The following is a 26,370-nucleotide window of genomic DNA, read 5'->3' as shown; positions in this document are numbered from 1 at the left end:
GGTTGTCGGGACCGCGGAGATGGCCGGCTACTCCTCCGGCGAAACCTGCAAAACCAGTCATGCGAATAATCACAGACTATTTGCCCAGGCGAATAGCCCGAGTCATCGTAACTCCACCGGCCGCGCTCGTTCCGAGTCGGGCCGCCTCCTTTCGTCAAGGTGAAAAGACTGATCTCCTCCCAACGGCGTGGCCGTCGCCTTCGCCCAAGCGAAATGGCCGGGTCAATCGTGGATCGCAGGCAATATTGGGAGAGGGCGCTGTTGTCACCGCCGCCGCTTCGCTTTGGCCGACAGACAGCCCATCGGCGCGAAGCCATTTCGCTCGAGCGAAATGCTAGGCGCGCCTTTTCTCGAGAAAGTATGGCGGCGGCCGGGACCCGACTGGGGAGCCCCGAAGCCGGTTCTACCCCCAACACTAAGGAAGTTGCCTAGTCAAGTAATAATCTCAGACGTCCAATTTTGGTTGCTTATGATTGAATGGAGTTGTCTGGGTCAAATAACTTTCTTAGGCGTCCAACCAAACATGCATTTATTATTGAAAAGAAGGAAAGTAGAGAGAACCTCTACGTCAACGTCTAAGTCTCGATAGCTAAAAGATAGTCCATCCATCCAAAAAAATATATAACTATGAGATTTGTGACAGTGAAACTAGTTTAAGTTTGATCAAATTTGTAATGGTAGTATTATTATTTATGTCTATGAAAATATATGTTATAATTAAATGAATGGTACTTATTTTAAATCATGCATCTTAATATTTTTAAATATAATTTTAATCAAAATTTCAATTGTTTGACTTTATGAAAAGTGAAAATTGCATTCTCGGAGGGAGTATACCGAGACCAAAGTGGTCGACACTGAACATTGGCTTGGCACTGCCAAACACACTACTCTCGAGGACCAGCATCCGTCATACTATGAGTTGCTCCAACAGAAAATATATGCACACGAGTCCACGAAATTTCCAAGTTTTCTGGGCCCAGCAAGAGGCCTAGGAGGAGTAACATGACCACCAGCCGGCTCACCACTAAAGCCCACGGCCGTGTGTATGTGCTAGCCCCGGGCTGTTGTGTATGACTTCGGCTTTGGCCACTCGTCTCGTTGCGATCATTTAGAGAACGAATCTGGTACCAAACTCTCTGGCATCTCAGTTAGCCACGTCTCTAGCGTCTCAGTTAGCCACGTCGCCTCTTTTTTTGGAGCGTTGGATTTTGATCTAGCCGTTTGAAACTGGACGTAACTTCCAGCGTTTCTAGATCATTCTCTAGCGCTGTCCGCTGTATGTTGCGACCGCCGCGTTCTATATCTCGCGACTGCCACCTCGCTCGGTCCGTTACCGCCGCCTCCCTCCCAGCCCACGCGCGGCAGCAAGGGAAGTAGTAGATCGTTGCTGCTTCACCCGCTTCCGCCTGGATGCCTGGATCCCACATTCCCACTCCGTGAGACCGTGACAACTCTTACGAGATCTACAAGGTACTTGGTGCACGCCTGCTCTCCCTCCGTTCATGCCCCTCGCGCTGGGCTCACCTGAGCGTTGTTGATCGGCTTTTGCGGTGGAGGCAACAGGCAATTGCTTGCACTGTTGTGCATGCACCTGACGGAAGAGCGGATGGAATGCAGTCAAGAAAAATGAACAGCGAAGAAGCTAACTAGGTGCCGGGCCGCTCTCCAATCCAAAATTGTGCAGACACGTAACGTGAACACTTGTGCATAAAAAGAAAATTTCTAAAATCATAGAAAAATAATCGTACATCTTAAAATTCTAAAACTTGTTATATATCTTTGCTATGTGCCGCTCTCCAGTCCAAAATTACAAACCAACGACATAGTATTTGTGCTTAATCAATTCGTATAAAACAAATTATAGAACAAAAAAAAGATGCTGAAAGCACCGGGCACTGTTGTGCCCATCTTGTAGTTCGAGAAAAAGCTATATAATATACTTGTTATTGATTCAAGGAATCCTACCTAATCTTTAAGTTGGGAGCTCTCATTGGTTCAAGTCCTGGTAGAAGCAAATGTGTTAGTGGTGGTTTTGTGCACTATATGAAGGGTCTCTTTGGCACGGATCCTCCTGGCTCCATCTCCCACCTACCATGCCAAAGGGGGTCTAAGGTAAATCTTCACTTACTCCCTTTAGCTACATACCTAGATAAGCACTTGTCTACGTAAGTATCTGGAAGTTGATTTATTTTGTACCGCGAAGGAGTATTATAGAATGCTTATATATTCAGATGTTCACTACATACCAAATTCTCAAGACTTCAAATAATTAACAATCAAGTTGCAATTTAGTACAAATTTGGCATATACCCAATATAGTATTTGTTTGTTTCCATAACTGAGATTTCTACATGCCCATCAAAAAACACTAGCTATGTTGGTTGTGCTTCGATGAGTAACATGATGAGATGAAATGCTATTTAATTATCTCTGCTACCTCTGATACACAGGTACAAAAGCATAAATATTAATAAAATAACAAGCTATCTGATTTTTATTTCTCACTTGCATACTTTTAATGTGAAACAAAGATAGAAGTGCCCAATACGCAAATATAGTAATTGTATTTGAGAATATTTTACCTTTATATTTACACATATCTAAATCACCAATTGTCCTGAAAATAGGCTGTCACGTACTAGTATATAAGGGATATGGATGTTTTTAGATAGACCTTCCATTGCCACATCATGCGTTATCTGCTATCCCAAACTTCAATTTATTTTCTTCATGTCTAATCTAGCTATCCAATTACAGGAACTACAAGATTAACAATGGTCACCTTAATTAGAGATGGCATGGCAAAATCCAAAATTTGATTTATCTGATTACAAACTTGAAGATCAACAATGGTTACTTAAAAGATGGTGCGCGGCAACGCTGCGCCCAAGATTTCTAGTTTTTTTATAAACTATAGCGACTCTTTTTTATGGCATTGTGCATACAGGTATGTAGCCCCTAGCTGCAAGTACTCTCTGTCATCCATCATAAAAGGCGATGCCTTTGCTTCTGTGTAGCACACAGAATCGTGTCTTAACTTGGCTTGTCGTCCACCCTTCTCCTCATCAGTCCTCACATGCATCCACCTGACCTTCATTGCAGCGTAGTCAGCCATGAGCCATCACATGCATGAAAACAAAGGTGTTGTTATATATACCGCATTTAGCTTTGAAGCCTGCAGAGCTCTCTCTCCATATTTGCTCATTGCGAACAAGGAGAGGTGGACAAAGGGAGGAAAAAAAACTAGCCACCCCCATGGCCTCCAGCCTCGTGAATCTGCTGCTCATGGAGGTGGCGGCCATCGTCAGCATTGTCCTGCTCGCAATCCTGGTTGTGCTGAGCTCCTACCGCCGCCGCTCCGGTCATCCGGCACTCCGCCTCTTCGTCTGGGCCGCGTCCACTCTCTTTCTCCCGCTCGTGTCCTACGCCGTCTCCGCGGCGGCCAAGTGGGACGCATCAGCGCGCGTCCCGCTCCTCCTCGCCTGGATCGTCTTCCTCCAGATCCTGCGCAACACCATCGACACCGCCCGCTCCTCCACTTCGACCATCAGCAGCAGCGGCTCCAACGGAAGCAAGTTCCGGCCGTCGGTCGAGCAGCTGGCGAGGATGGGGTGGGTGGCGTTCCTCATCATCAGCAGTGGTGGTGCCGCCGGGAGCCCACTGCTCACCGGCGTCCTGCTGTGGCTGTGGGTGCTCAGCCTCCTCAAGCTCATCCACAGGCTCGTCGCTGCCGAGCTCGCCAAGAACTCATTCGCTGTCGGCCTCAACTCGTACCTCGTCGCCGACTACATGAAGCAACTCCATGGGCATGGGCACAAGGTTTTCATTATCGGAAATAAAAATTTATCGGAGGTCATGGATAAACAGGATAAGCAAGATATATCGGAAATATCGGACCAAATTCAAAAAAAAATTCAAATTGTTTTAAAAAAATTTCGTAGAATTTGACTTGAAACTATTCCTAAGCTATTAAACATCACTTGTTCACCGATAAAAACAAGAATAAAACATTATAGTGTGGGACCGTCGCACGGCTGAATTTGGGTTGTCTGTGTGGGAGCAGGAAAGAAGGGAAAAATTTGGCCTATGTCAAATTTTATCGGACCCTGTGGATAGAAAGGAAATTTCGGAAATTTCGGTGAATATCGGCCGATAAAAAAAACCTTGCATGGGCATGGTCAGGCAGGCCAAGGTGGACTAGAAGTGCCTCCTCCTTATTTTGTGATGGGTGAGGAGAAACTGCCTATCAAGCCTAGGCCGCATGGGTACCACATTGACAGGACTACTGCAGCTCCGCCGTCATTGTCCATGGACCTGAACGCGGGGCATGTCGTCACCGTGGACAGGATATGGTCGCTTTCCTCGTCCGGCGACCCTCTCCTCGCATCCTGCCCGCAGATCAAGGACCTGTGCCTCTCTTTTGCCCTGTTCAAGCTGCAGCTCCGGCGGTTCATTGGGTGCCCACTCGCCGAGGCCGGTTGCCACCGTGCCATGGCATTCGTGCAGGACGGGCTTCTTGCTGGTAGTGGTAGCCCAGAGAGGGTGTTCCGGGTGGTCCAGGCCGAGCTGTCCTTCCTCGCCGACTTCCTCTACTCGAAGCTCACCGTCTTCTACGCCAGCGGGTGGTGGTTCCCGGCGCTCAACTCAATCCTCGTGCTTGCCACGTGGATCAGCTGCCTCGCGGCCGGCGGCGCCATCGTGCACGACATGACGAACCCCGGCACGGCGCTCGCCCAGGACTACCAGAACCTCCGGAACTACCTGCAGCACCACGACACGGTGTTCCACGTCATCGTTGGCCTCGACATACTCGTCTCCGTCTCCTTCATCGTCTGCATCGTGTTCACGGAGGGGTGGGAGATCGCCAACTACGTCTGCTCCGACTGGATCAAGGTGTCCGCCATCTGCGAGTACGCGCGACGGCCGACGTGGCGGAAGTCGCCGTGGGCGCGTCGTAAGCTCAGCCGCCTGCTCTGGCTCCGGCCCATGCAGCAATGGGACGACCGGTTCTGCCAGGTGACCATCCTGCAGCTTCGGTTCTGCTACTGCGGCTGCGTCTCACGGCAAGTCGACCGGATCGTGAAGAAGACCGTCGCAGTGCCCGCGGCGGTGAAATCCGCCATTGTGGTGACGCTCAGAACAAACAAGGGTAGGCTCGGGAACGGCGAGCTGTCCTTGCAAGGCAACGGAGTCGCGGGCAACCTCTTCTGGGCTTGCCGTATTAAAGCCGGCGACGACAATGCCGTGGACAGCCTATCCGAGCAGATTCTCGTGTGGCATCTCGCCACGAGGCTGGTCGAGCTCAAGCGCTCCGAGGGAGCTCATGGTGGCAAACTCGACAACGACAATAATGACACAGATGGGGAGAGCGACCTCGACCTGGTGGTTGTTGCTACACGGCTGTCCCGTTACTGCGCCTACCTGGTGGCGCTGAAGCCGGCCCTCCTGCCGGACCACCGCGCGTGGACGGAGGAGCTCTACGAGGGAGTGGTGGAGGAGGTGACGAGGGTGCTCGCGCGCTGCGCGGGGCCGGTGGTGACGTACGAGCGCGCCGCGACGTGCCTTGGTGGGAGCATGAACGCGACGTTGAGGAAGGCGTCCAAGCTCGGGCGGCAGCTGGTGGAGGTGGTCGGCGACGAGGCGTTGTTGTGGAAGGTGGTCGCCGACTTCTGGGCGGAGCTCATCCTCTACCTCGCGCCGTCGGAGAACGTGACCTCGCACTCGAAGTCGCTCTACCACGGTGGCGAGTTCATAACCGTGCTGTGGGCGTTGCTCGGTCACGCTGGCATTGTTGGGCGCCCGGAGACTGACAGCACTGATATCTCAGCCTAGAATCGATTCTTTCTTCTTTTTGTACTTGCTTTACATATGGGAAATTGTACATACATATTTGCTCATTGTTGTTTACATTTCCTCTTCTTTTTCACATGCACAAATGGAAATTTGCTTTATATAGGATGTAATATGTATTGGCCTAACAATCATATAGCTCTAGGCATTTTACTCCTATTTTGCTACAGTAGTGACTAGTCTCAATACGATTCGTGCACCATTCCCGGTCTTCCCATTGGGCCACGTCTACGGTAAAAGCTAGGCCGTCGGATCGGGCATCAATGGTCAAGGGGATGCAGGAGTTTAGCAAAGACCTGGCCCCATGACCCAGGCACCCACCTGTGACGCATGCCGGCAAGCGATCCCGCGTGGGCCTCGCCTTGCCTCGCTCCCTTCTCCCCACCTTTGTCCCACGGTCGCCGCCACTGTAGGAATTTTTTAACTTTTTGCCATCCTTACCGATGACACCTCTCCCCTTGCTAGTTTTGTAAGTACGCCTACAGATTTATTATCGCAAAAACGTCTAAAATTTTGTCACCCTTGCTGACGTGGCACGCCATGCGGACATGCCAGCGCGACAGCTCCCATGAGAACCACTGCTGGGCATGGGAAAAGACAGTTTTGCCCCTGTTGTTTCTCCCCTGTGCTGGCTAACGTGTGGGTCCCACATGTCAGCTCCTCCTTCAACCTCCCGCCGTCACCATGCCGCTGCCTCCGCTGCTTCTCGTCCTCTGCTCTCGCTGCTGCGGCGCCTGTGGGTGTCTGCTTCACCGGTGATGGCACGCCGCACGCGAGCCCTGCCGCGCGAGTCACCGCGGGCGAGCTCCACCGCTGGCGAGCCCGCCGCGACCTGTATCCTGTATACACGCACGCACGCCCCGGGCAAACAAGTCAGCGAACGATGGCAAACCGGAGGGCGGGCGTCTCGGCCGGCGGCCGTAGCGTGCCTGAGCTGGGTCGCCGCGGCCCCGCGCGCCGCGTGGCGGGAATGGCTTGGTGATTGAGAGGGCGCGGACCGGCCTTCCGTCGATCGCGTGCTCGTACGCATCGTTAAAATTTTCCCTGGTCCGAAGCGCGGCGCGGAACGTATCTAACTCGTCCGCCTCTGGTTCAGCGTCCACGTCTGCCCGTGGTGGCACGGGGTGGCCGCCTGCCTAACCTCACCTCACTTCCGTTCGTTTGTTCTGGCCTGTGACCCAACCCATTTCGTACGAGATACAAGCATGTTTACCGAACTTATTACTGCCTGCGTCCAAAGTAGTGCGTTTGGTCGAATTAAACCTGATCATTCGATCTATCGATCTACTACAGTCCTTTGAGCCCCACCGCGTGGCCCCTTCCCATCGTGGCCTTGGCTCCGACGAGCGCGGGCAACTGCGGTGTGATGGCTGGCTGCACGAGCTCCTCCCCTCCCTAGCGGCATGGTGATGGCCGGAGGTTGAGGGAGGAGCTGACATATGGGGCCCACGTGTCAGCCAATGGAAGAGGAGAAACAACAGGAGCGAAACTGTCTTTTTCCATGCCTAGTAGTGGTTCTCATGGGCGCTGCTACGCTGGCATGCCCGTGTGGCGTGCCACATCAGAAAAAGTGACAAAATCTTGGACGTTTCAACATATAAAACTAGCAATCCGAGAGGTGCCATGCGTACATATGGCAAAAAGTTAAAAATCGCCCACCGTCGGCCCCAGGCCGGTCGGCGGCAGCCGGTCCTCTGCTCCGCTGCCGCTGCGCCCCTGCCATGGCGTCCCTGGCGCCCTTGGCGTTGCGGTCGCGATCCTCCCGTTCCCTTCCCCATGCCCACGCCGCTGGCTCCTCCCTCCGCACGTCTTCGTCTTCCCTTCTCCCTCCTCTCCTTCCTCTGCAGCCCCTCGCGCGCGGATATGGGGAAGCCGAGGCGGGGCTCAGGTAGACGGTCGGCCGCACCAGTGCCCACCCCCCCGCCCCCCGTCGCTGATGTCCCGCTGGGAGTGTCCACCGCGGCCGTCCTCCCACACGACGTTATCCCCCGTACTGTGTGCCGCTGTGGCCTCGCCCTGTTCGCCGCACTGGCCACCCGCCGCCTGGCTCCGCGAGTCAGGCCTCGCCATGCGCTCCGCCAACTACGGCAAGCGTACTGCCTCGGCCTTGCGGCTCCGGCGACAGAAGTGGCGGCGTCACCCATCCAAAGGGACCTGAACCTCCACTGCAACCCATAGAAAAAAATAGAGCAGGGCGCCGCGAATGAATGGCACAGGTACATCGGATGGCCGGCGCAGCTCAGCAAACCAACGGAGCACCGAGCAGCCCGGGGTGCCATGGAGCACAGTAAAGCCCACGAGAAGATACAACTTCCCGTGTTGCAAGGTAATGGGTTAAAGATTGGAAACTCCATATAATCTGTAATTAAACTAGGGTTCCTGATGAATCCTTTGTCGATAGTTCAGGACATATGATTTCTATTCTTGCCTTCCTGCATGAAAGAGGAAGAATGATCAACCACGAGTTGTATTGATATCTGGTGTACAATCTTATACACGTACAGAAGAGTCTTGGGCTCAACGGACTCTGCTACGCGAGCTAGCGCAGAGCGGGGACGTGCGTGGCGTGGCGAGCGTTGCGGGAGAGCGGCGACCATGTCTATCGGATCATGGTGACCGCGTCCAGCGCATTACAAACGGGCTTACAAGCAGGCCAACGGCCCCAGCGTACACTAATCCGCTAACACTGCAGAAGGTTCCGTTTGCATAGTGACTATTTGTGTTTACTGATACTGAGAAAGCCTCAGGTACTCAATTGGGCATAAGCATGAGTTGTTCTTAATATCTTTTTTGCATATAGCCTTGCAGGTCCCGTCGTTGCCATGTTTTCCTCTCCTTTTGTTATCAATCTGTGATGTTTGTCTTCTATCATACCGTGCAATGTCCAAAAATTAGCAGCTCGCTCATTTTGCAAACTTATTACCTTGGTGCAAATCTGAATAAAAACAATTATGGTAATTTGGGATACTATAAAGAAGGATGTGTGCCATCGCAATATGCAACATTTTCATCTGCCTTCTCAGTTGTCCTGTGTATTCTGATACTTGACAATAGAGGCATCAGAGGTCTGTATTCATCCCTTTGGCCTATGCAGACTAAAATGTGTTTACATCTTGTGGTTCCTACTGTTAATGGTCTGATCAATGTTATAAAATAAGATTTCATCTTACTGATCTTTGAAGCAATACACCCGTAACCATGCAGAGGATGGATTGTAGCACTAATCAATACCAGAGGCAGCTGGAGTCTCGTTTGAAGTGCACACGCCATGATCTGTCATCCAGGTGTGTTAAGTGTCATCACCCATGCATATACTGGGAATGTTTTGTACTAATTGTCCTGGAAAGGCCTAATCTTATTTATCAACTTCAATTTGAATGTTTCTTAAGCAACATTTCCGTCAATTATAACCTAGAGCAGCTATTTTCCCGCATCCTCCAAACTAATTTGAGATTTGAAGTCCACAATTTTAGTTACATATCTACTTCCTGTTTGCAGGTTCAGACACATGCCATGCACTTTTTCAGAATGCTATGGTTCAAACGAAGACTTCTAAGTAAAATAGCTACGTAGTACTTCTAATTAAGCAATATGATGAAAAAAAGGGACAGCCACAACCTCCCATTTGGCTATGAAGTTCACAATACAAGCTCCCATTCTAAAATATAAAACACAAGAAAGTACAGTAGTTTTTTTTTTTTTTCCAGTGATGGAACATTTGTCCAAATCTGTAAGCTTGTATTTAAGAAAGGTTATTCAATCGCATTGCTTTGCGTGGAGTTCTACCGTTAAATGGTTGCCACTATAGCTTATTCTCTGGCTGATCTATTTCGCCAGTCTTCTGTAGGAGGCAACATATACTTGCAAGATCTCAAGGCCTGGCCCGACATTATGATTATCACTGTATTCTTGATTCAATGCTCCTTCGTTGCAACAAATGGAAGCTTTGGCCTAATCCAAAGCCACTTTTGCCTAGACTATATAAACCTATTGACACTCGACGAGGCCTTCGGCAAGACGATGGCCAGGGAGACATCAAGGACGCCGCTCGAGGCCAAATACTGGGCCTGCGCGGCAAGGCCGCGCAGCACTTTCTAGTATTAATGGGATTTGGCCATAACCGTAGTGACCTTTTTGGAGTAACCTGTCTCACTTATATTACTCACTTAATAATAATAATAATAATAATAATAATAATAATAATAATAATAATAATAATAATAATAATAATAATAATAATAATAATAACAACAACAACAACAACAACAACAACAACAACAACAACAATAATAATAATAATAATAATAATAATAATAATAATAATAATAATAATAATAATAATTAATTTCTAAAATTATCTTAATTTATTTTTTATGTTAAACTAAATTTATAGAAAATAATAAATAAAAATTATGAAACCAAACATGCACATTATAAAAAATATATTTTATGGTGTATCAATCCAAATGATACTATTTTAGTATCATAAATCTTTGCACACTTTCCTATAAATTTAATCAATTTTAAAAAGCTTGATTTAAGACAACTCTATCAAGGATTTGAAGGTAGTATATTTTTTAAGGTTCAGTTTATGGTTCTTAGGTGGGACCAAAATGTACCACCAAATTACACAGGGAGTAGGTACTGAAATTTTGTGTCTACCTAAAAAAGCCATAGCTTGGTGAACCGCTTCGTATCTCGTAAGGGCCATAAAAAGGCTATTATTTTTTAGGATATTAGTAAGTGTTGGTTTTCTTAGGATGGTTTGGTTCATGGAATGGGGGTGGGATGGAGCCATTCCATCCAGTTTCTAGGCTGTTTGCTTCACGTGACATGAGAATGGAGCCATCCAACCTAAGAATATTCCTTTTGAGACGTCGGACGCGCTCGCTCCCTTTGGCTCCCAACTGGCGAGCGGTGGCGCGCGGTGGGTGGGCTGGGTGCAGCGGCGCGAGCTAGCCGGACGGGCGGCGGCACGAGCTCGCGCAGGTGGGCGGCGGCGCGAGCTCACGTGGGGCTGCAGCAGGCGTGGGTGGCGGTGCTAGCTGGGCAGCATGAGCAAGGAGTTCCGGTGGTGCTGGTTGGAAAAGAACGGAGGAGGGAGAAGCTCCTATTTCTATGACATGTGGGCCCTACAGTTGACGACGTTAACCAATCTGTTATCTCATTTCATCTCATCCCTCCAACCAAACGTACAAAAGGAGCCGTTCCATCCTTGCAAACAAACATAACATGAAACCATTCCGGTGCTAAAAATTAGAATAGAACCATTCCATTCTACCTCGCTCCCCAACCAAACACATCAAAAGATTCTGGACACAACAGGACCTTTAAAACGTATGTTAACGATCCAAGGAAATACATGGTAGAAAGTTACACATGATCAATTAAATCTGCCCATGTCACTGCTACATCGTCCAATATTTGTGATATGAGGGAGTACCCGTGGGGTTTAGCCTGTTACTGTGAAATGCATGCGCGCAAGCGTCCAAGAAGAGATAACTACAGGAATTGGCTGTGGTCCATCAAACAATACACGGCACGCACATAAGATTGCGGAGCACCTGACCTCGGCTGTCGTCTCTCGTCGTCCCTCCAGGCCTCTAGAGCCCGTGAATCCTGAGCGAGAAGAAACCGTATACTCCCTCCCATCCAAAATATCGGTCGTTTTTCCTTTGCGATAAACAACTTTGACAAAATATATATTAAAAAATACATAGCTACCTCTGAAAAATTATTACTGATGAGCTCAACACATATCGATCCATTACATTTGTTAATGTATATAATGGCGCTTCTACTTCCTTCTGGTTTGATCATTAGCTTCCTGATGGTCCCCTTTGCTCTTCCCACGCCGCCCTCTTCTCCCATACCACTGGGCCTAACGTCTCGGTGCAATATGTTTTTCAAAATGGGTTTGATTTGTGCTTACGACCACGGCTTACTAATGCTGCTAGTGCACAGCTAGGCATCCTCGTTTCTTGTCTGCAGGAATACAACCTCCGAGATGGCACTGACTCTAGGCTCCTGAAGCTAACCGGCAAGCCTTACAAAGCCCGAGATGCCTACGCCGCGCTTGACTGCACACACGACTCTCCAGATGTGCACGGGCGTCGCATTTGGGGGACTCGTGTGCCGAACAAGGTTAAAGTGTTCGCCTGGTTGTACTTCAAAAGACAGGTTGAGTACGAGAGTTAATCTTCACTCTAAGCATGTTGTGGATGATGACCGCTGGCAGCGTTGTTCAGCATCACTTGAGGACCGACACCATGTGTTCTTCGCCTGCTCGGCGAGTGCAGATCTCTAGGGGAAAATTGGACTAAGCAATACAGCTTCCCTTTCTGATGCTGAAATCTGGAACTCCAATGTTCCTCCCGGCCTTGATGCAAGCATTTGGCCCTTCATCTTGCTGACAATTCTGTGGCGATTGTGGGATGCAAGGAACGGCGAAATCTTCAGGAACGAACCCTCTAGCAGCCGTGCTGTAATCTCTAGAGTTTGCAATGATTTTGTAGTTTGGCGCAAGCGCCTGAAAGCTGACCATGTAAACAGTCTAAACGACTGGCGCAATTATCTCCTCTCCTGTAACGCTACAGCTCACTCCAGTTAAATGGAGTGTTGTCCTCGTTTGAAATGAAAATTTGGTGGGGAATCTCTCCCCTCCGTTTGGTTTTAAAAAATAATAATATTTATGGTACATAAATGGTATCATTGGAAAGATCTTTGAATCTAGTTTTTTAATAAATTTATTTTGGAGATACAAATGTTACATAATTTTTTCTACAAATCGAGTTAAATTTACGGCATGAAAACAAAAAGCGACAGATAATTTAGGACAGAGGGAGTATATGTAGTGCTCATATGAGAGAGATGGAGCGCCCTATCTTTTCCTTACCATATGCTGCCATATGCCCAAAAAGGCAAGGGAAAATAAAGCAGATGTGCATGCGCATTGAGGTGTGAAAGGCGAACAAAGGGAGTAGCCAAGATAAGATCAGTTCATGTTACAAATTATTCACAAAAAGGTTGTTAGTAGTTACCCAAACAGCTAGTACAAGAGCTGGGACACCATACACCATGATGTAGATGTTGCTGCAAGAGGAATTTTTTGGGTTGTTTTGATATCTACCTTGGCAAATTGGCAACCCTGAGGATGGCCACTCAAAAGTGCGGTGGGTAGGATCATCCATATAATTTATATGATATCTGGGGTATGTATATGTCAGTCCTGCTCCTGTCTGTCATATGTGCGTGCACCAACAAGATGTGCATAAAGTTGCATGCTGACCAAAACTGGCTCTCTTCACAAATGACAAGGCACATTCCTCTTCACTCTCTTCAGTCCTCACTCTCATCGCTCGCCGAAAGCTGGTGGTGAAAGTAATGTTAGATGATCTCCAACCAACGGTCAATTGGACCCTTGGATCCACGCCCTGATCGGGGGCGCCCAACCGTTCCATGGTTGGTGGGCCCCCGTCGTACATCGCCATAAAAAAAGAGGTGGGGCAGGGGCACAAGGCACGAGGTTCACCTAAACTGCCAGACGCCCCACCTACAGTCCCTAAACCCTAACCGATCTAAGAGGGGGTGCTGCCAGCGATGGGAAGACCGCCACCAGACACCGCCGCCTCTGCGCCGACGCCACCGCGACAGCGCCTTCACCGTCAGTCTTCACCGCGCCATCGTCAAGCAACCCCATGGCCAGCTCGTCTTCCACGAAGGCGGCCGATGGTTTGCACCTCCTCAGCCCCTATCTCTCTCTCACTCTATCTGTTAATTCCATACTAGTACATGTTCTAGGGTTTACACTTCATCAAATGTAAGTTTATGTGCTAGATCTATGGCTAGTGATCCTGTAATTCTCTATCAATGATATCGGAGGCCTAACTAGGCGTAGATCTAGCTTATCGGAGTAGAAAACCAAGTAGCAGCAATTAGAACGAGTTGAGAGATTCGATTCGGATCTAAGCAGAGGGTTCATCGAACCCTAAACCCAAATCGGGTGAAGAAAAGGAGTAAGAAAGGGTCTCGGTTTTGAGAATGAACTCAAACCCTAACCCGCGTAGACAGCTCGGGGAAGAAGAACAGTACTCAAACCCTAACCCTAACTCGACCTAACCCTAACCCTAAACCCCAATTGGACAAGATCCAAGAAGAATAGAGCAAGATCCAATCAGAGAGTAGAAGGGGAAAGGGGAAGGGCTTGGGAGACGGCTTACCTCGCTGCTGCACCGTCGGCGCGCGAGAAGAAGGCCGAGCCACTGCTGCTTGTCGGGCTTGCGTTAGCTCTGGCCAAGGGCGCCGCGGCTAGGCCGCTCGATGGTGGTGTGCTCACCCGCTGGGGAGCGCATGACCCGACGAGGGGGCCGGCGACGGCGCCATCACCTCTCGGCTCTCGCTCGGTGGCTGCTGCTCGTTGTGAAGAGAGAGGAAGAGGGAGGGAGACAGAATGAGCCTAGGGTTCGAGGGAGAGGCGCCGCGTGCCATTTTTGTTCCGCCGAGGAGCGCGCTTGACCGTCGATCTAAGATGGACGGTGCAGAGCGAACGGGCCGAGTTTTGGCCCAGGCGGGAGCGCGGCGAGTGACTTTGCCGGCCCAGGCCTGGGTTGTGGCCTGGGAAGGCACAACTTGCGCGAGAGCAGAGCAGGCCAGGCTGGATTCGCTGCTGGGCCGCGATAGTACCCAGCGCGCAAGCAGTTTCGGCCCAAGTTGCATAGTAACTTTTTTGTTTGTTTTTTTAATTTTTAGAAGCAAATTTTGATGATTTTTTGACTAGTTTAAATCTCGTTCAAAATTTGAACCAACGAGATAATTTGTTCAGAGTAGATGAATGCTTCTGAAAAAAATAGATAAAGAATTTTTCCATGTTTCCGCTGCAATGTTAAAGTTTATTATCTTCTAATTAAATTTGAACCAACGGGAGAATTTAATTTGAAGAGCAGTTGAATTTTATTCAATAAATTATAATATTATTATTTTCTGACCAACGTTGATAATAGCAATATTATAATGATTATTCATATGTTTTTTCTTGCATTAATTATATTTCTGCCCAACAGTGATGTAGAATTAGTGTATAAGAAGGTTGTATGTTTAGTTTTGACCAACGTTAAATTAAGGCATGCAATCTTTATGTCATGTTTTCTCACTTTCTCTGACACTATTTTTCAGGACTCAATCCAATGGCTTTTATCTTGCACATACCGCCTCTTGAAGGGGGCAACTACAGGGTATGGCGAGAGAAGTATGAACTAGCACTTGTGCTGTCTGAAAATGACCTAGCGCTTACCTTCCCGTGTCCGACTGAGCCAGTGGACCTGGTGAGGGAAGATAATGAGACTGATGCTGATTTCACTACTCGGCAGTGAGATCATGCAGAAGTGCAGATGAAGTATGATCTCGAACGCAAGAAATGGGACATTTCAAACCGCAAGTGCTTGATGGTGGCTAAGTCCACAATTTCAGATGCAATAAGAGGGTCTATTCCAGATTGTGATACCTCCACATAGTATCTTAAGAAGGTGGAGAGTCAGTTCACTAGCTTTTCAAAGGCTTATGCCAGTATTTTGATCAAGAAATTGTTCAATGAGAAGTATACTGGTAGCGGTATTAGAGAGCACATACTGAAGATGAGCAACACGACTTCGAAGCTGAAGCCAATGGATTTGGGGCTCAAAGATGAGTTCTTGATTCATTTGGTTTTTGCTTACTTGCCAAAGGAATATGAAACTTTTGTTGTTAATTACAACATGCAGCCCGATAAGTGGGATATAGAGAAGCTCATCGCAATGTGTGTTCAAGAAGAGAAGAGGCTAAAATCCTTACAGGGTGACTCTGCTAACCTTGTGAAGGACAACAAGAAGAAGAACTTCAATAAGAATGCCAAACCTCAAGGCAAAGCCTCTCAGAATGATCACCATTAGGAGAACAATAATGCTCAAGTTGAAAAGGATCAGTGTAAATGGTGCAAGAAGCATGGACATTACCAGAGGGACTGTTCAGACTTCCTGGAGAGCCTTTTGAAGAGAGGTGATGATTTCATTATATTCATAGGTGAATCCTTGTATTTAAGTTATGCAAAATCTACTTGGTGGATTAATTCAGGTGCAACTGTTCATGTTGCAAATTTATTACAGGGATTTCATACGAGGAGAACCCTGCAAAGAGGAGAAAGAAGGATTAAAGTAGCAAATGAAGTTGAAGCTGAAGTTGAAGCCATTGGAGATCTCTCTCTAGAATTAGATGATGGATTTAGACTTCAGCTTTCAGATATTTTTTATGTATCCTCTTTGCGTAGAAACTTTGATAAGTGTCTCACGACTTGACGATGATGGTTATGATTGCCATTTTGGTAATGACAAATGTCGGATTGTGTATAATAATAAGTGTGTTGGTCTTGCCTTCCGACAAGACAAGCCTTATGTATTATCACTTTCTGAGAATGTGAATGCTGTGAGCACTGAGAATGAGAATGTTTCCTCATCTATGAATGCAACAAATAAGCAGAAGAGAGTGTATGATGCATCTTTGAAATTATGGCACTGTCGTTTAGGCCATATTTCGAGGGGGAGAATAGAGCGATTGATTAAGAAATCAATTCTTCTGCCTTTAGAATTTTCAGATTTAGAACAGTGCATAGATTGCATAAAAGGAAAGTACGTTAAGAAAATAAAGAAAGATGTCAAACGAAGCGCAAGAATTTTAGAAATAGTTCACACAGACATATGTGGTCCTTTTTCTGTGAAGAGTGTGGATGGTTATGATTCATTTATAACATTCACAGATGATTATTCATGTTTTGGCTATATTTATCCAATTAAGGAAAGATCAGAAGCATTGGATAAATTTAAGATATTTAAGGCTGAAGTAGAAAATCAGCACAACTTAAAGATTAAGGTAGTAAGGTCCGACCATGGGGGAGAGTACTACGGTCGACACACCCCATATGGCCAAGTTCCTGGACTCTTTGCAAGGTTCTTATAGAAAAATAGCATAGTAGCCCAGTATTCTACACCGGGCGAGCCTCAGCAGAATGGAGTAGCTGAAAGACGCAACCGTACCTTAATGGATATGGTGAGAAGCATGATAAGTTACTCTACCCTACCGATAAGTTTATGGATGGAGGCGTTAAAACCCACCATTCATATTCTTAATCGAGTGCCAAGCAAGTCGGTGCCAAAAACACCGTATGAGTTGTGGACTGGAAAGGAACCCTCACTTAACTATTTACGTGTGTGGGGTTGTCCAGCTGAGGCAAAAAAATTTAACCCAAACATAGAGAAGCTAGACTCCAAGACAGTCAGTTGTCATTTCATTGGCTATCTAGAAAAGTCAAAAAGTTATTGCTTCTATTGTCCTGATAGACAAACGAAGTTTGTAGAAACAAGACATGATGTCTTCTTGGAGGATGATATCATCAGGGAGAGCATGGTAGCGCGAGAAATTAGTTTTGAAGAGAAGCTGGTATACGTGCCCACTCCTATTGTTCAGGAGCCATTCTTCACGCTACCTGTTGCTGTTGTACCATCAGTGAAAGACACTGTAGTAACAACACCTGTTGTTAGTTCTCCTGTGGCAACAATGAATGAACATGAGGAACCTATCCTTCAGGATCTCCTAGAACTCGTTGTCACACATGAGGGAGAGCAACAATAGCCTCATATAGAACAAGCGTCATCTAACGAGGCCTCTAGAAGGTTTCAAAGAGTCAGAAGATCAACCATTTCCGATGACTACGAAGTTTATGAATGTGAGAAATTTTAAATAGAGGGTGATCCCACCTCATTTGAAGAAGCCATGAGAAGCGCTCACTCATCCAAGTGGCTTAAAGCCATGGAAGATGAAATGAAATCAATGAAAACCAACGGTGTTTGGAACTTAGAAAAAATTCCTAAAGGAGCCAAGACAGTAGGCTGTAAATGGGTCTACAAAACTAAACATGACTCCAAAAGGAATATAGAAAGGTTTAAAGCACGACTTGTGGTGAAAGGTTTCACGCAAAGAGAAGGCATAGATTATAATGAGATATTTTTCTAGTCTCTTGTAAGGATTCTTTTAGAATCATAATGGCGCATGTAGCACATTACGATTTAGAATTACATCAGATGGATGTAAAGACGGCGTTCCTAAACGGGGATATGGAGGAAAATGTTTACATGGCGCAACCGAAAGGTTTTGTTGTGGAAAGAAAAAAACGTATGGGATGCCACCTGAAGAAATCCATTTACGGATTAAAATAAGCTTCAAGACAGTGGTATTTGAAGTTTGATAGTATAATAAGAAAGTTTAGGTTTCAAAAAAATATAGAGGACAATTGCGTTTATGCAAAGTTCAAGAATGAGAAATACATTTTCCTTGCCTTGTATGCGGATGACATCTTGCTCGCTAGCAGTGATGTTAATCTACTACTAGAAACAAAGAAGTTCTTATCCTTTAAGTTTGATATGAAGGATCTCGGTGAAGCTTCATTCGTTCTAGGAATAGAGATTCACCGAGATAGAGAAAAGGGGGTTTTAGGATTATCACAAAAGGCATACTTAGAACAACTTCTAAAGAAATATAGTATGCAAAATTGTAAGTCTTCACCTGCTCCCATAGTCAAGGGCGACAGGTATGGAAAATTTCAATGTCCTAGGAACCAATATGGGATCGATCAAATGAAAGCGGTTCCATATAGTTCAATTGTCGGAAGTTTACAGTATGCTCAAGTGTGTACTCGCCCTGACTTAGTATTTGTTACCGGGTTACTTGGCAGATATCAGAGTAATCCAGGAATAAAACACTGAAAATTAGTAAAGAAAGTTTTGCGTTACCTACAAGGTACGAAGAGTCTCATGCTAACATACAGAAGATCTGATTCCCCGCACATAGAGGAGTATACAGGTTCTGATTATGTGGGAGATGACAGAAAGTCCATGTCAGGATACATATTCACTATCGTGGAAAAGCTCAAAGCAAACCGTCACTACATCGTCCACAATGTATGCCGAGTTTGTAGCATGTTATGAGGCCACATGGCAGGTGAATTGGCTGAAGAAATTCATGTCCGGGTTGAAAGTGGTAGATGACATACATAAACCACTCAAGCTATACTGCAATAATAATCCAGCAGTATGTTATGCTCACAACAATAAGTCAAGTGGTGCTGCCAAACACATTGATATAAAGTATTATGTTGTGAAAGACAAACTCCGGGATCATATAATTAGTCTTGTGCATATAAGAATAGAAAAGATGCTCATGGATTCGCTTACAAAAGGCTTACCACCCAGCGTGTTCAGAGAACACTTAGCCGGCATGGGTTTAAGAAAAAGCCTATGATTCCTGGATAATAAGGGCCTAGTTGAGAATCTATTTCAAAACAGAGATGTGCATTGTAGCTGTTTAATATAATAGCAACTGACCGTGACGATGAGTCACGCTCTATGCACTGAACCATGATGGAATGAGAACAAGATAAAGTAAGTAAGTTGAGTTTAAGACATAAGGTAAGATCAAGGGGAAGAATGTTAGATGATCTCCAACCAATTGGCCAGCCAATTGGGCCCTTGGATCCACGCCCTGATCGGAGACGCCTAACTGTTCCATGGTTGGTGGGCCCCCGTCGCACAGTGCCATAAAAATGTAGGTGAGGGCCGGGACACAAGGCACGAGGTTCACCTGAGCCGCCAGACGCCCCACCTACAGTCCATAAACCCTAAACGATGTAAGAGGGGGTGCTGCCAGCGATGGAAAAACCGCCACCGAACACCGTCGCCTCTGCACCACCGCCACCGCGACATCGCCTTCACCGTCGGTCTTCACCGCGCCACCGTCAAGCAACCCCATGGCCAGCTCGTCTTTCAGGAAGGCGGCCGATGGTTTGCACCTCCTCGATCCCTATCTCTCTCACTCTATCTGTTAATCCCGTACTAGTATATGTTTTAGGATTTACACTTCATCAAATACTAATTTACGTGCTAAATCTATGGCGAGTGATCCTGTAATTTTGTGTAATTTTCTATCAAGTAAAGCACTCCCTCGTGCCATCCCTTGCTGTGGACTCATCTGTTTGGCTCTCCTCGCCCCGTCCTGGATTCTTGCACTTGGAGCTTCCCTTCTTCTACCCCCCAGCACCACCAGCCCAAACCCAATCGATGAGATTTGGATTGCTCCCTCCTCCCTGGACCGGCACGAAGCTTTCCTAGGGATCGCCAGCCATTCGCCACACGCCGGGGAAGAAAAAGCTCTTCTTGGAGCCCTCTGCTTGGCCTCTCCCTGCTCTCCCCTCTCGCTGCAACTGCAAACAACAAGGCAAGGCAGGCAGCATGGCCGCCGCGTCGTGGCGCGGCTCAGCGGTGGCCGTCCTTTGTGCACTCGCCGCGCTCCATGCAGTGGTGGCGGTAGTGCTGTGCGACGCCGCGGCGGCGGCGGCGACGTGCGCCGGCGTGGCCCCGGCCAAGCACCGGCCGGAGGTGATATCCATCACCGACTTCGGCGGCGTGGGCGACGGGCGGACGCTCAACACGTGGGCGTTCCGCAAGGCCGTGTACCGCATCCAGCACCAGCGCCGGCGCGGCGGCACGACGCTGCACGTCCCCGCGGGCACCTGGCTCACCGGCAGCTTCAACCTCACCAGCCACATGACGCTCTTCCTCGCCAGAGGCGCCGTGCTCAAGGCCACCCAGGTGCGTAGTAGCCTAGTAGGTAGTACGAGCCATTGCCACCGTGTGCAATGGATGTGTCGATTTCGAGTTCGTTGACGAAAGTGATGTGTGCAATGCATGGGCGGCCGCGCGCGCAGGACACGAGGAGGTGGCCGCTGATGGAGCCGCTGCCGTCGTACGGCCGGGGCAGGGAGCTGCCGGGGCCGAGGTACGCCAGCTTCATCCACGGCAACGGCCTCCGCGACGTCGTCATTACAGGTGACCTGAGCCTCCCTTGCTCGCTCGGCTACCTCCTCTGCTTACTGCGCTGTTGCTTACTGTGTGCCCGTGAGTATCTGGGAGGACAAAGGCAGACAGACACCAGGTCTCCTCATCGGAGAAGACCGAATCCTGCAGACCTGCACAAACAAATTTGCCATGCTACTGACATAGTGTGTACCGCGCGTCCACGCAAAAGGTTCACAAGGCAGCATGAGAGTTCGTGACAACAAAACTGAAGCTTACTCCTATCGAGGAGAAGTTACAAACATCTAGGGTTTTTAAAACTAAAATGCGCACTGCATGAAACTGGGCGGATTAGGTAGCACAAGTTCAGATGGGAGATGTCTTGTGGTATGGTACCCCTGATTAAATTATTTACTACTGGATCACAGTCACAGACAGCACTTTTGTCAGTGGCTTGTTAAATTATTTACTACCGGATCAAAGTCACACCCTGTTCGTTTGATCGTATCAGCCATGCTTATCAGCCATGATACAGTGTTTTTCTCTTACAACGAAACAACATCAGCCGATTTATAAGTTACACCGAATATGTGTAAGCTTCAAGCCCATACTATAGTACTGGCAGACAGCAGAGCCTAAATTAATTGTACTATCATGGTGCCATGCTGAATTGTTAACTCGCACCAATTCTGAGAACTGAAATGGTCAAGTTAATTCACTATCATCTGGGATTGTGATTCCGCCCCTTTTTCTCATTATTTTTAGGTGACAAGGGAGTCATCGACGGGCAAGGTGAGGTGTGGTGGAACATGTGGAGGCGGAGGACTCTTGAGCACACAAGGCCAAACCTTGTGGAGTTCATGCATTCCACCGGCATTCACATCTCCAACGTCGTTCTCAAGAACTCACCGTTCTGGAACATCCATCCTGTTTACTGCGAGTAAGCGCACTTTCTACTACCTGAAAATATTTACTTGTGGTGACTTAATTTCAGCTTTTACTGTCAGTGTGGTTCTGGAAACAGAATTTCTATTCAGCCAGCCTTGCACGAAAATTCCACGAGCAAACAAAATTGGAATTTTGAATAAAGTCCATGGCCAAAAATCAAGAATCCTGAACCATTGCTACCAAAATTGGACGATGTTCGGTTCCAATCCATACTACCTTTTGGTAAAATAGAGAAGAAACACTGATGCTATGCATGCATTTCTTCTTTCAGCAATGTGGTTGTAACCAACATGATGATCTTGGCGCCACATGACTCCCCAAACACAGACGGAATCGATCCAGGTAAGCTACGCATCTACAGCTCCTGTCTGTGGCACATGCTCAAAGAAACTTGCATGGTGCCTAAGCCGGCATGACAATTCAGACGACGACAGCAACACTGAAGTTCCTGGTGCATGCAGACTCTAGCTCCAACGTGTGCATCGAGGACTCGTACATATCCACCGGCGACGACCTGGTGGCGATCAAGAGCGGGTGGGACGAGTACGGGATCGCGTACGGACGCCCGAGCTCGGGCATCACGATCCGGCGCGTGCGGGGCTCGTCCCCGTTCAGCGGCATCGCCATCGGCAGCGAGGCCTCCGGCGGGGTGCGCGACGTCCTGGTGGAGGACTGCAGCATCTTCGACAGCGGCTACGGCATCCACATCAAGACCAACGTCGGCCGCGGAGGCTACATCCGGAACGTCACCGTCGACAACGTGCGCATGAGCGGCGTGCGCGAAGGGGTCCGCATCGCCGGCGACGTCGGCGACCACCCCGACGCGCACTTCAGCCAGCTCGCCGTGCCGCTGGTGGACGCCGTGCGCATCAGGAACGTGTGGGGCGTCAACGTCCAGCACCCGGGGTCCCTGGAGGGCATCAGGAGCTCGCCATTCACGCGGATCTGCCTCTCCAATGTGAAGCTCTTCGGGTGGCGGAACGACGCGGCCTGGAGGTGCAGGGACGTGCGCGGCGCCGCGCTCGGGGTGCAGCCGTCACCCTGCGCCGAGCTCGCCACCAGCTTCGCGTCCGCGGGCTCGTCATGCAGCTAATTAGTGATGCCTAGCTAAGTGCTGACGATGGGTGTGCTTTTAAGTTTGGGCTTTGTTTTACTTGTCTGTGAGACTGATGTCTGTCTGTCTCTCCGTGCCTCACTGGATTACTTTAGGCTTCCTCTGCTAATCGTTCAGAATGCTTAATTAACTGCGGTGTGTGCTTAATCCTAGTACAAATATCTGTGGTACACTGATGGCAATATTGTTCTGAATGATAAAGTACATCATTGGTGTGAGCTTGGGATCAAATTTGGGTATTGAAGGTGCACCTTGCTTCTTTGTTTAATTCTGTTCATGAGGATTATTCAAGTCCTTGAATGGTTAATATTTTCACGAGGGGTGTGCTCAAACCACTTTCAAGTTTGAGATTAAAGGCGGGTGCGTTTGGCACCGTGAATCCTTTCCAATTCTTACAAGAATCGGTAGAATCATGGCCAAACAACATAGAAACAAAAAGATTCAGCTCTGAACGGTTTGGAACGATTCACGATACGCCGCCTACCGATGTGAGACTGTCTCCAATGGATGACCCATATGGAGACCCAAACCCAAAATGAGTCATGGATGGTACTGTATTAGCCTCCAACAGAATACCTATATACGATACCTATTTTGGGTTACAGCAGAGGCACAATCCAAATATGAGTATCATCTCTCATGGAGACTCATTTATAGAAAGAGTTCTCTTTTGAGTCCTGTTGCTGGAGATGACAAAAAATGGGTATTAAATCCTTTGCCCGTAGCGCTACCCAAACATGGAATGATTCTTGTATTTTGTGTGATGTTGTTGGAGATAGTCTGAGGCGGTGAAATATGGTTTCATAGTGATTGAGATTCTTCCTTTTCACATCGTATTTTTCTTTCAGTTAATCAATTTTAAGTACAAGAAGTTAAAATGGGTTGTATTTATGTTGTTTGTTTGTCAAAAAAAAGTTTGAAACTCTTTTGAAGCATATTTTCATTCATATGATTTTTTATATGAAAAACCATTTTGTGAATCAGAATCCAGCATACATATTCTGATTCATCATTTCAAACGTTTCCTAAGAGAATCTTGATCCAAAACATTTATAGAAGAATTCGAATCCCTACCAAACGGACCTTAAATCTGCAAATTAATAGTTACTAGCAAATATGCCCGTGTGTTGCAACGAGAGAGAAAACTATTATATATTCATGCAAAACGATAATATAAACGGTATATATCTTATGTTTTATGCTTTTATAATTTATTTTTTGATGACCATCATATCCATAATATAAGTTAATGTTGTCAATAAATAACAATGTCCTATTAAACATATATCGAATTAAAATACAACTTGGCATATTTTTTTTCTTCCGTTGCAAAGTGCATAAATATTTAGATATAAATATATCATAACTTTATTTTTTCATACTACCCATATGTTTCTCTGACTCAATATCGACATTTGTAGCCTTTTTGACGCATCATATCAACCTCCGTAACTTTTTTTTATCAATATGCCAAGGATTTGTCTGCCGCCCATGATTATGAGGGAGACCTCTCTTGATTTTTCACACGGCAACCCTCGTCACGAATTACATAAATACATTTGTTTAGATTTCATTAGACAATAACCTGCCCAAAATTTCGGTTGATGAAATAATTAGTTGTACCATTAACTAATCCATATTTTAATAAAAAAAAGTTTTGTTTCTAATCAAAACTATATCAGATGGTGTAAATCTTTCTTCTCAAAACTTAATGAGCAAACAAACATAATAATTGCCCAGAAGTATGGGTTATGTACCGGGTCTTGCCTTGGGCAGGAACCGGACAACTGAAAGCTCTAGTTTGATTTTGGTGAATTGATGAAACCCTAAGTGCTAACTCTTTGCTCTAAGTGATCATGAGATAGGGTAACACATTCCAAGTGATGGAGCAAATGATGATGATCATGAAGATAGTGATGGCCATGGTGATCAAGTGCTGCACTTGGAAAAAAGAAAGAGAAAAACAAAAAGCTCAAGGCAAAGGTATAATTGATAGGAGTTTTTATTTTTAGTGATCGAGACACTTAGCGAGTGTGATCACATTTAGAATAGATAGTCGTACTATTAAGAGGGGTGAAACTCGTCGTGAAATGCGGTTATCAAAGTGCCACTAGATGTTCTAACTCATTGCATATGCATTTAGATTCTAGTTTATGCTAACACCCTTGAAAATATTTGTGAAAATATGCTAACACACGTGCACAAGGTGATACACTTGATGGTTAGCACATTTGAGCAAGGGTAGAGAAGTTGGAGTTTAAAAGGAGTTGATCGCGCTGGTCACAGGTTGACCGAACGCGTCCGGTATTTGGACCCGAGGTGAGCGACTAAGGCAGAGGTGACCGGACTCTGGCGTGCGTCCGTTCAGTAGCGATCTAACACGTCCGGTCATGCTCTGGACCTCTCGGTGTAGTTTTTCGACGTGACCAGACGTTCAATACTTTGAGTGACCTGACGCTGAGCGTCGCGTCCAGTCAGAGGGGGCAACACACGCGAGCGTGTGTGACCTAACGTTGGTTGCATCCAGTCGGCAATATCAGACGTGTTCGGTCGCTTTCGAGCAGCTCTGGGAGCTCTCTGGACTCGACCTAACGTTGCCTCCCCTGCGTCCAATCACTTTCTAACGGTGCGTCCGATTAGTTGTGTCAGAGCGTGACAGAGAGAGCCGTTGGGGCGCCAACAACTAACTCATTTGAAGGGAACACGTGGCTCTCGTGGAGCGACCGGATGTTGCGACCGGACATGTCAGGTCGCCACACCGGACGCATCCAGTCAGTGCGTAGACTGCTCAATAATTGAGCCAATGGCTCTATTGTTTGGGGTGTCTATAAATATCATTTGGCCGGCTTGGACTCACTCGCTTATCCATTTTCATTGACATAGCAACATAGTGATCTCAGCCAAAGCCCTCCCACTCATCTACATCATTGATTCATTATCTTTGTGAGATTGAGAGTAAATCCAATTGCATTGCTTGAGTGATTGCATCTAGAGGCACTTGGTGATTGTGTTTCGCTACGGGATTCGCTTGTTTCTCTTGGTGGTTGCCACCATCTAGACGGCTTGGGGCAGCGAGGATCATCGAGTGGAGGGTGGTGTTTGTCTCTGGCTCCGATACCACTTGAAAGGTCCTAATGGCTAGAGGAGGGGGTGAATAACCTATTAAAAATTCTACAACAACACTTAAGCCAAGTGATTAGTCAATTAAACGGCGAAGTGAGTGTTGCGCTATTCTACTAAAAATGCAAGCTTCTTATCCACAATTCTAGTTGCTATGATATCTAATTCACACAAAGAGGCTATGTCACTACAACTAAGCTAGTGAGCTCTCAAAGACTAACTAAAGAGCCTCACTAACCATTGGACATGACACACACAAGCTCTCTAAACTAATTACACTAAAGAGCTTAGCTACACTAAGAAAGATAAGCACAAGAGTGAGGTAGTGAAGATACACTACCGTGGCAAGAGACAATCAATCAATCACAATGAATACCAATGAAATCCTTAGAGATAATAATGACACAATGATTTATCCCCGAGGTTCACTTGCTTGCTGGCAAGCTACGTCCTCGTTGTAGCGAT

The 26,370-nt window shown here is 47.1% G+C and overlaps 2 protein-coding genes across 2 annotated transcripts; both read left to right on the top strand.

The window, feature by feature from the left end:
• The first annotated feature begins 3,258 nt into the window (after window positions 1-3,258).
• LOC136471627 (uncharacterized) lies at window positions 3,259-5,835 on the top strand. Its single transcript, XM_066469375.1, has 2 exons — window positions 3,259-3,822; window positions 4,186-5,835. The coding sequence occupies exons 1-2, from the start codon at window positions 3,259-3,261 to the stop codon at window positions 5,833-5,835; spliced, it is 2,214 nt and encodes a 737-aa protein (XP_066325472.1).
• Window positions 5,836-19,960: 14,125 nt separating this feature from the next.
• Window positions 19,961-22,998, top strand: LOC136471626 (probable polygalacturonase). Its single transcript, XM_066469374.1, has 5 exons — window positions 19,961-20,519; window positions 20,636-20,756; window positions 21,489-21,663; window positions 21,943-22,013; window positions 22,133-22,998. Exons 1-5 carry the CDS (start codon window positions 20,160-20,162, stop codon window positions 22,762-22,764), a joined length of 1,359 nt encoding a protein of 452 aa, XP_066325471.1. The 5' UTR covers window positions 19,961-20,159; the 3' UTR covers window positions 22,765-22,998.
• Window positions 22,999-26,370: the final 3,372 nt, after the last annotated feature.

The sequence above is a fragment of the Miscanthus floridulus genome, chromosome 8, assembly GCF_019320115.1.
Source record: "Miscanthus floridulus cultivar M001 chromosome 8, ASM1932011v1, whole genome shotgun sequence".
Taxonomy (NCBI): Eukaryota; Viridiplantae; Streptophyta; class Magnoliopsida; order Poales; family Poaceae; genus Miscanthus; species Miscanthus floridulus.
Note: the sequence above shows the minus strand (reverse complement) of the source record. Positions and strands in the feature narration are given on the sequence as shown.

Bases quoted from the DNA above. Each gene is read 5' to 3' on its own strand.
- LOC136471627 (XM_066469375.1), top strand. From the start codon at position 3,259: ATGGCCTCCAGCCTCGTGAATCTGCTGCTCATGGAGGTGGCGGCCATC. The intron at 3,823-4,185 runs GTTTTCATTATC...GGGCATGGTCAG, and splicing joins TCCATGGGCATGGGCACAAG to GCAGGCCAAGGTGGACTAGA.
- LOC136471626 (XM_066469374.1), top strand. From the start codon at position 20,160: ATGGCCGCCGCGTCGTGGCGCGGCTCAGCGGTGGCCGTCCTTTGTGCA. The intron at 20,757-21,488 runs GTGACCTGAGCC...CATTATTTTTAG, and splicing joins CCGCGACGTCGTCATTACAG to GTGACAAGGGAGTCATCGAC. The intron at 21,664-21,942 runs GTAAGCGCACTT...TTCTTCTTTCAG, and splicing joins ATCCATCCTGTTTACTGCGA to CAATGTGGTTGTAACCAACA.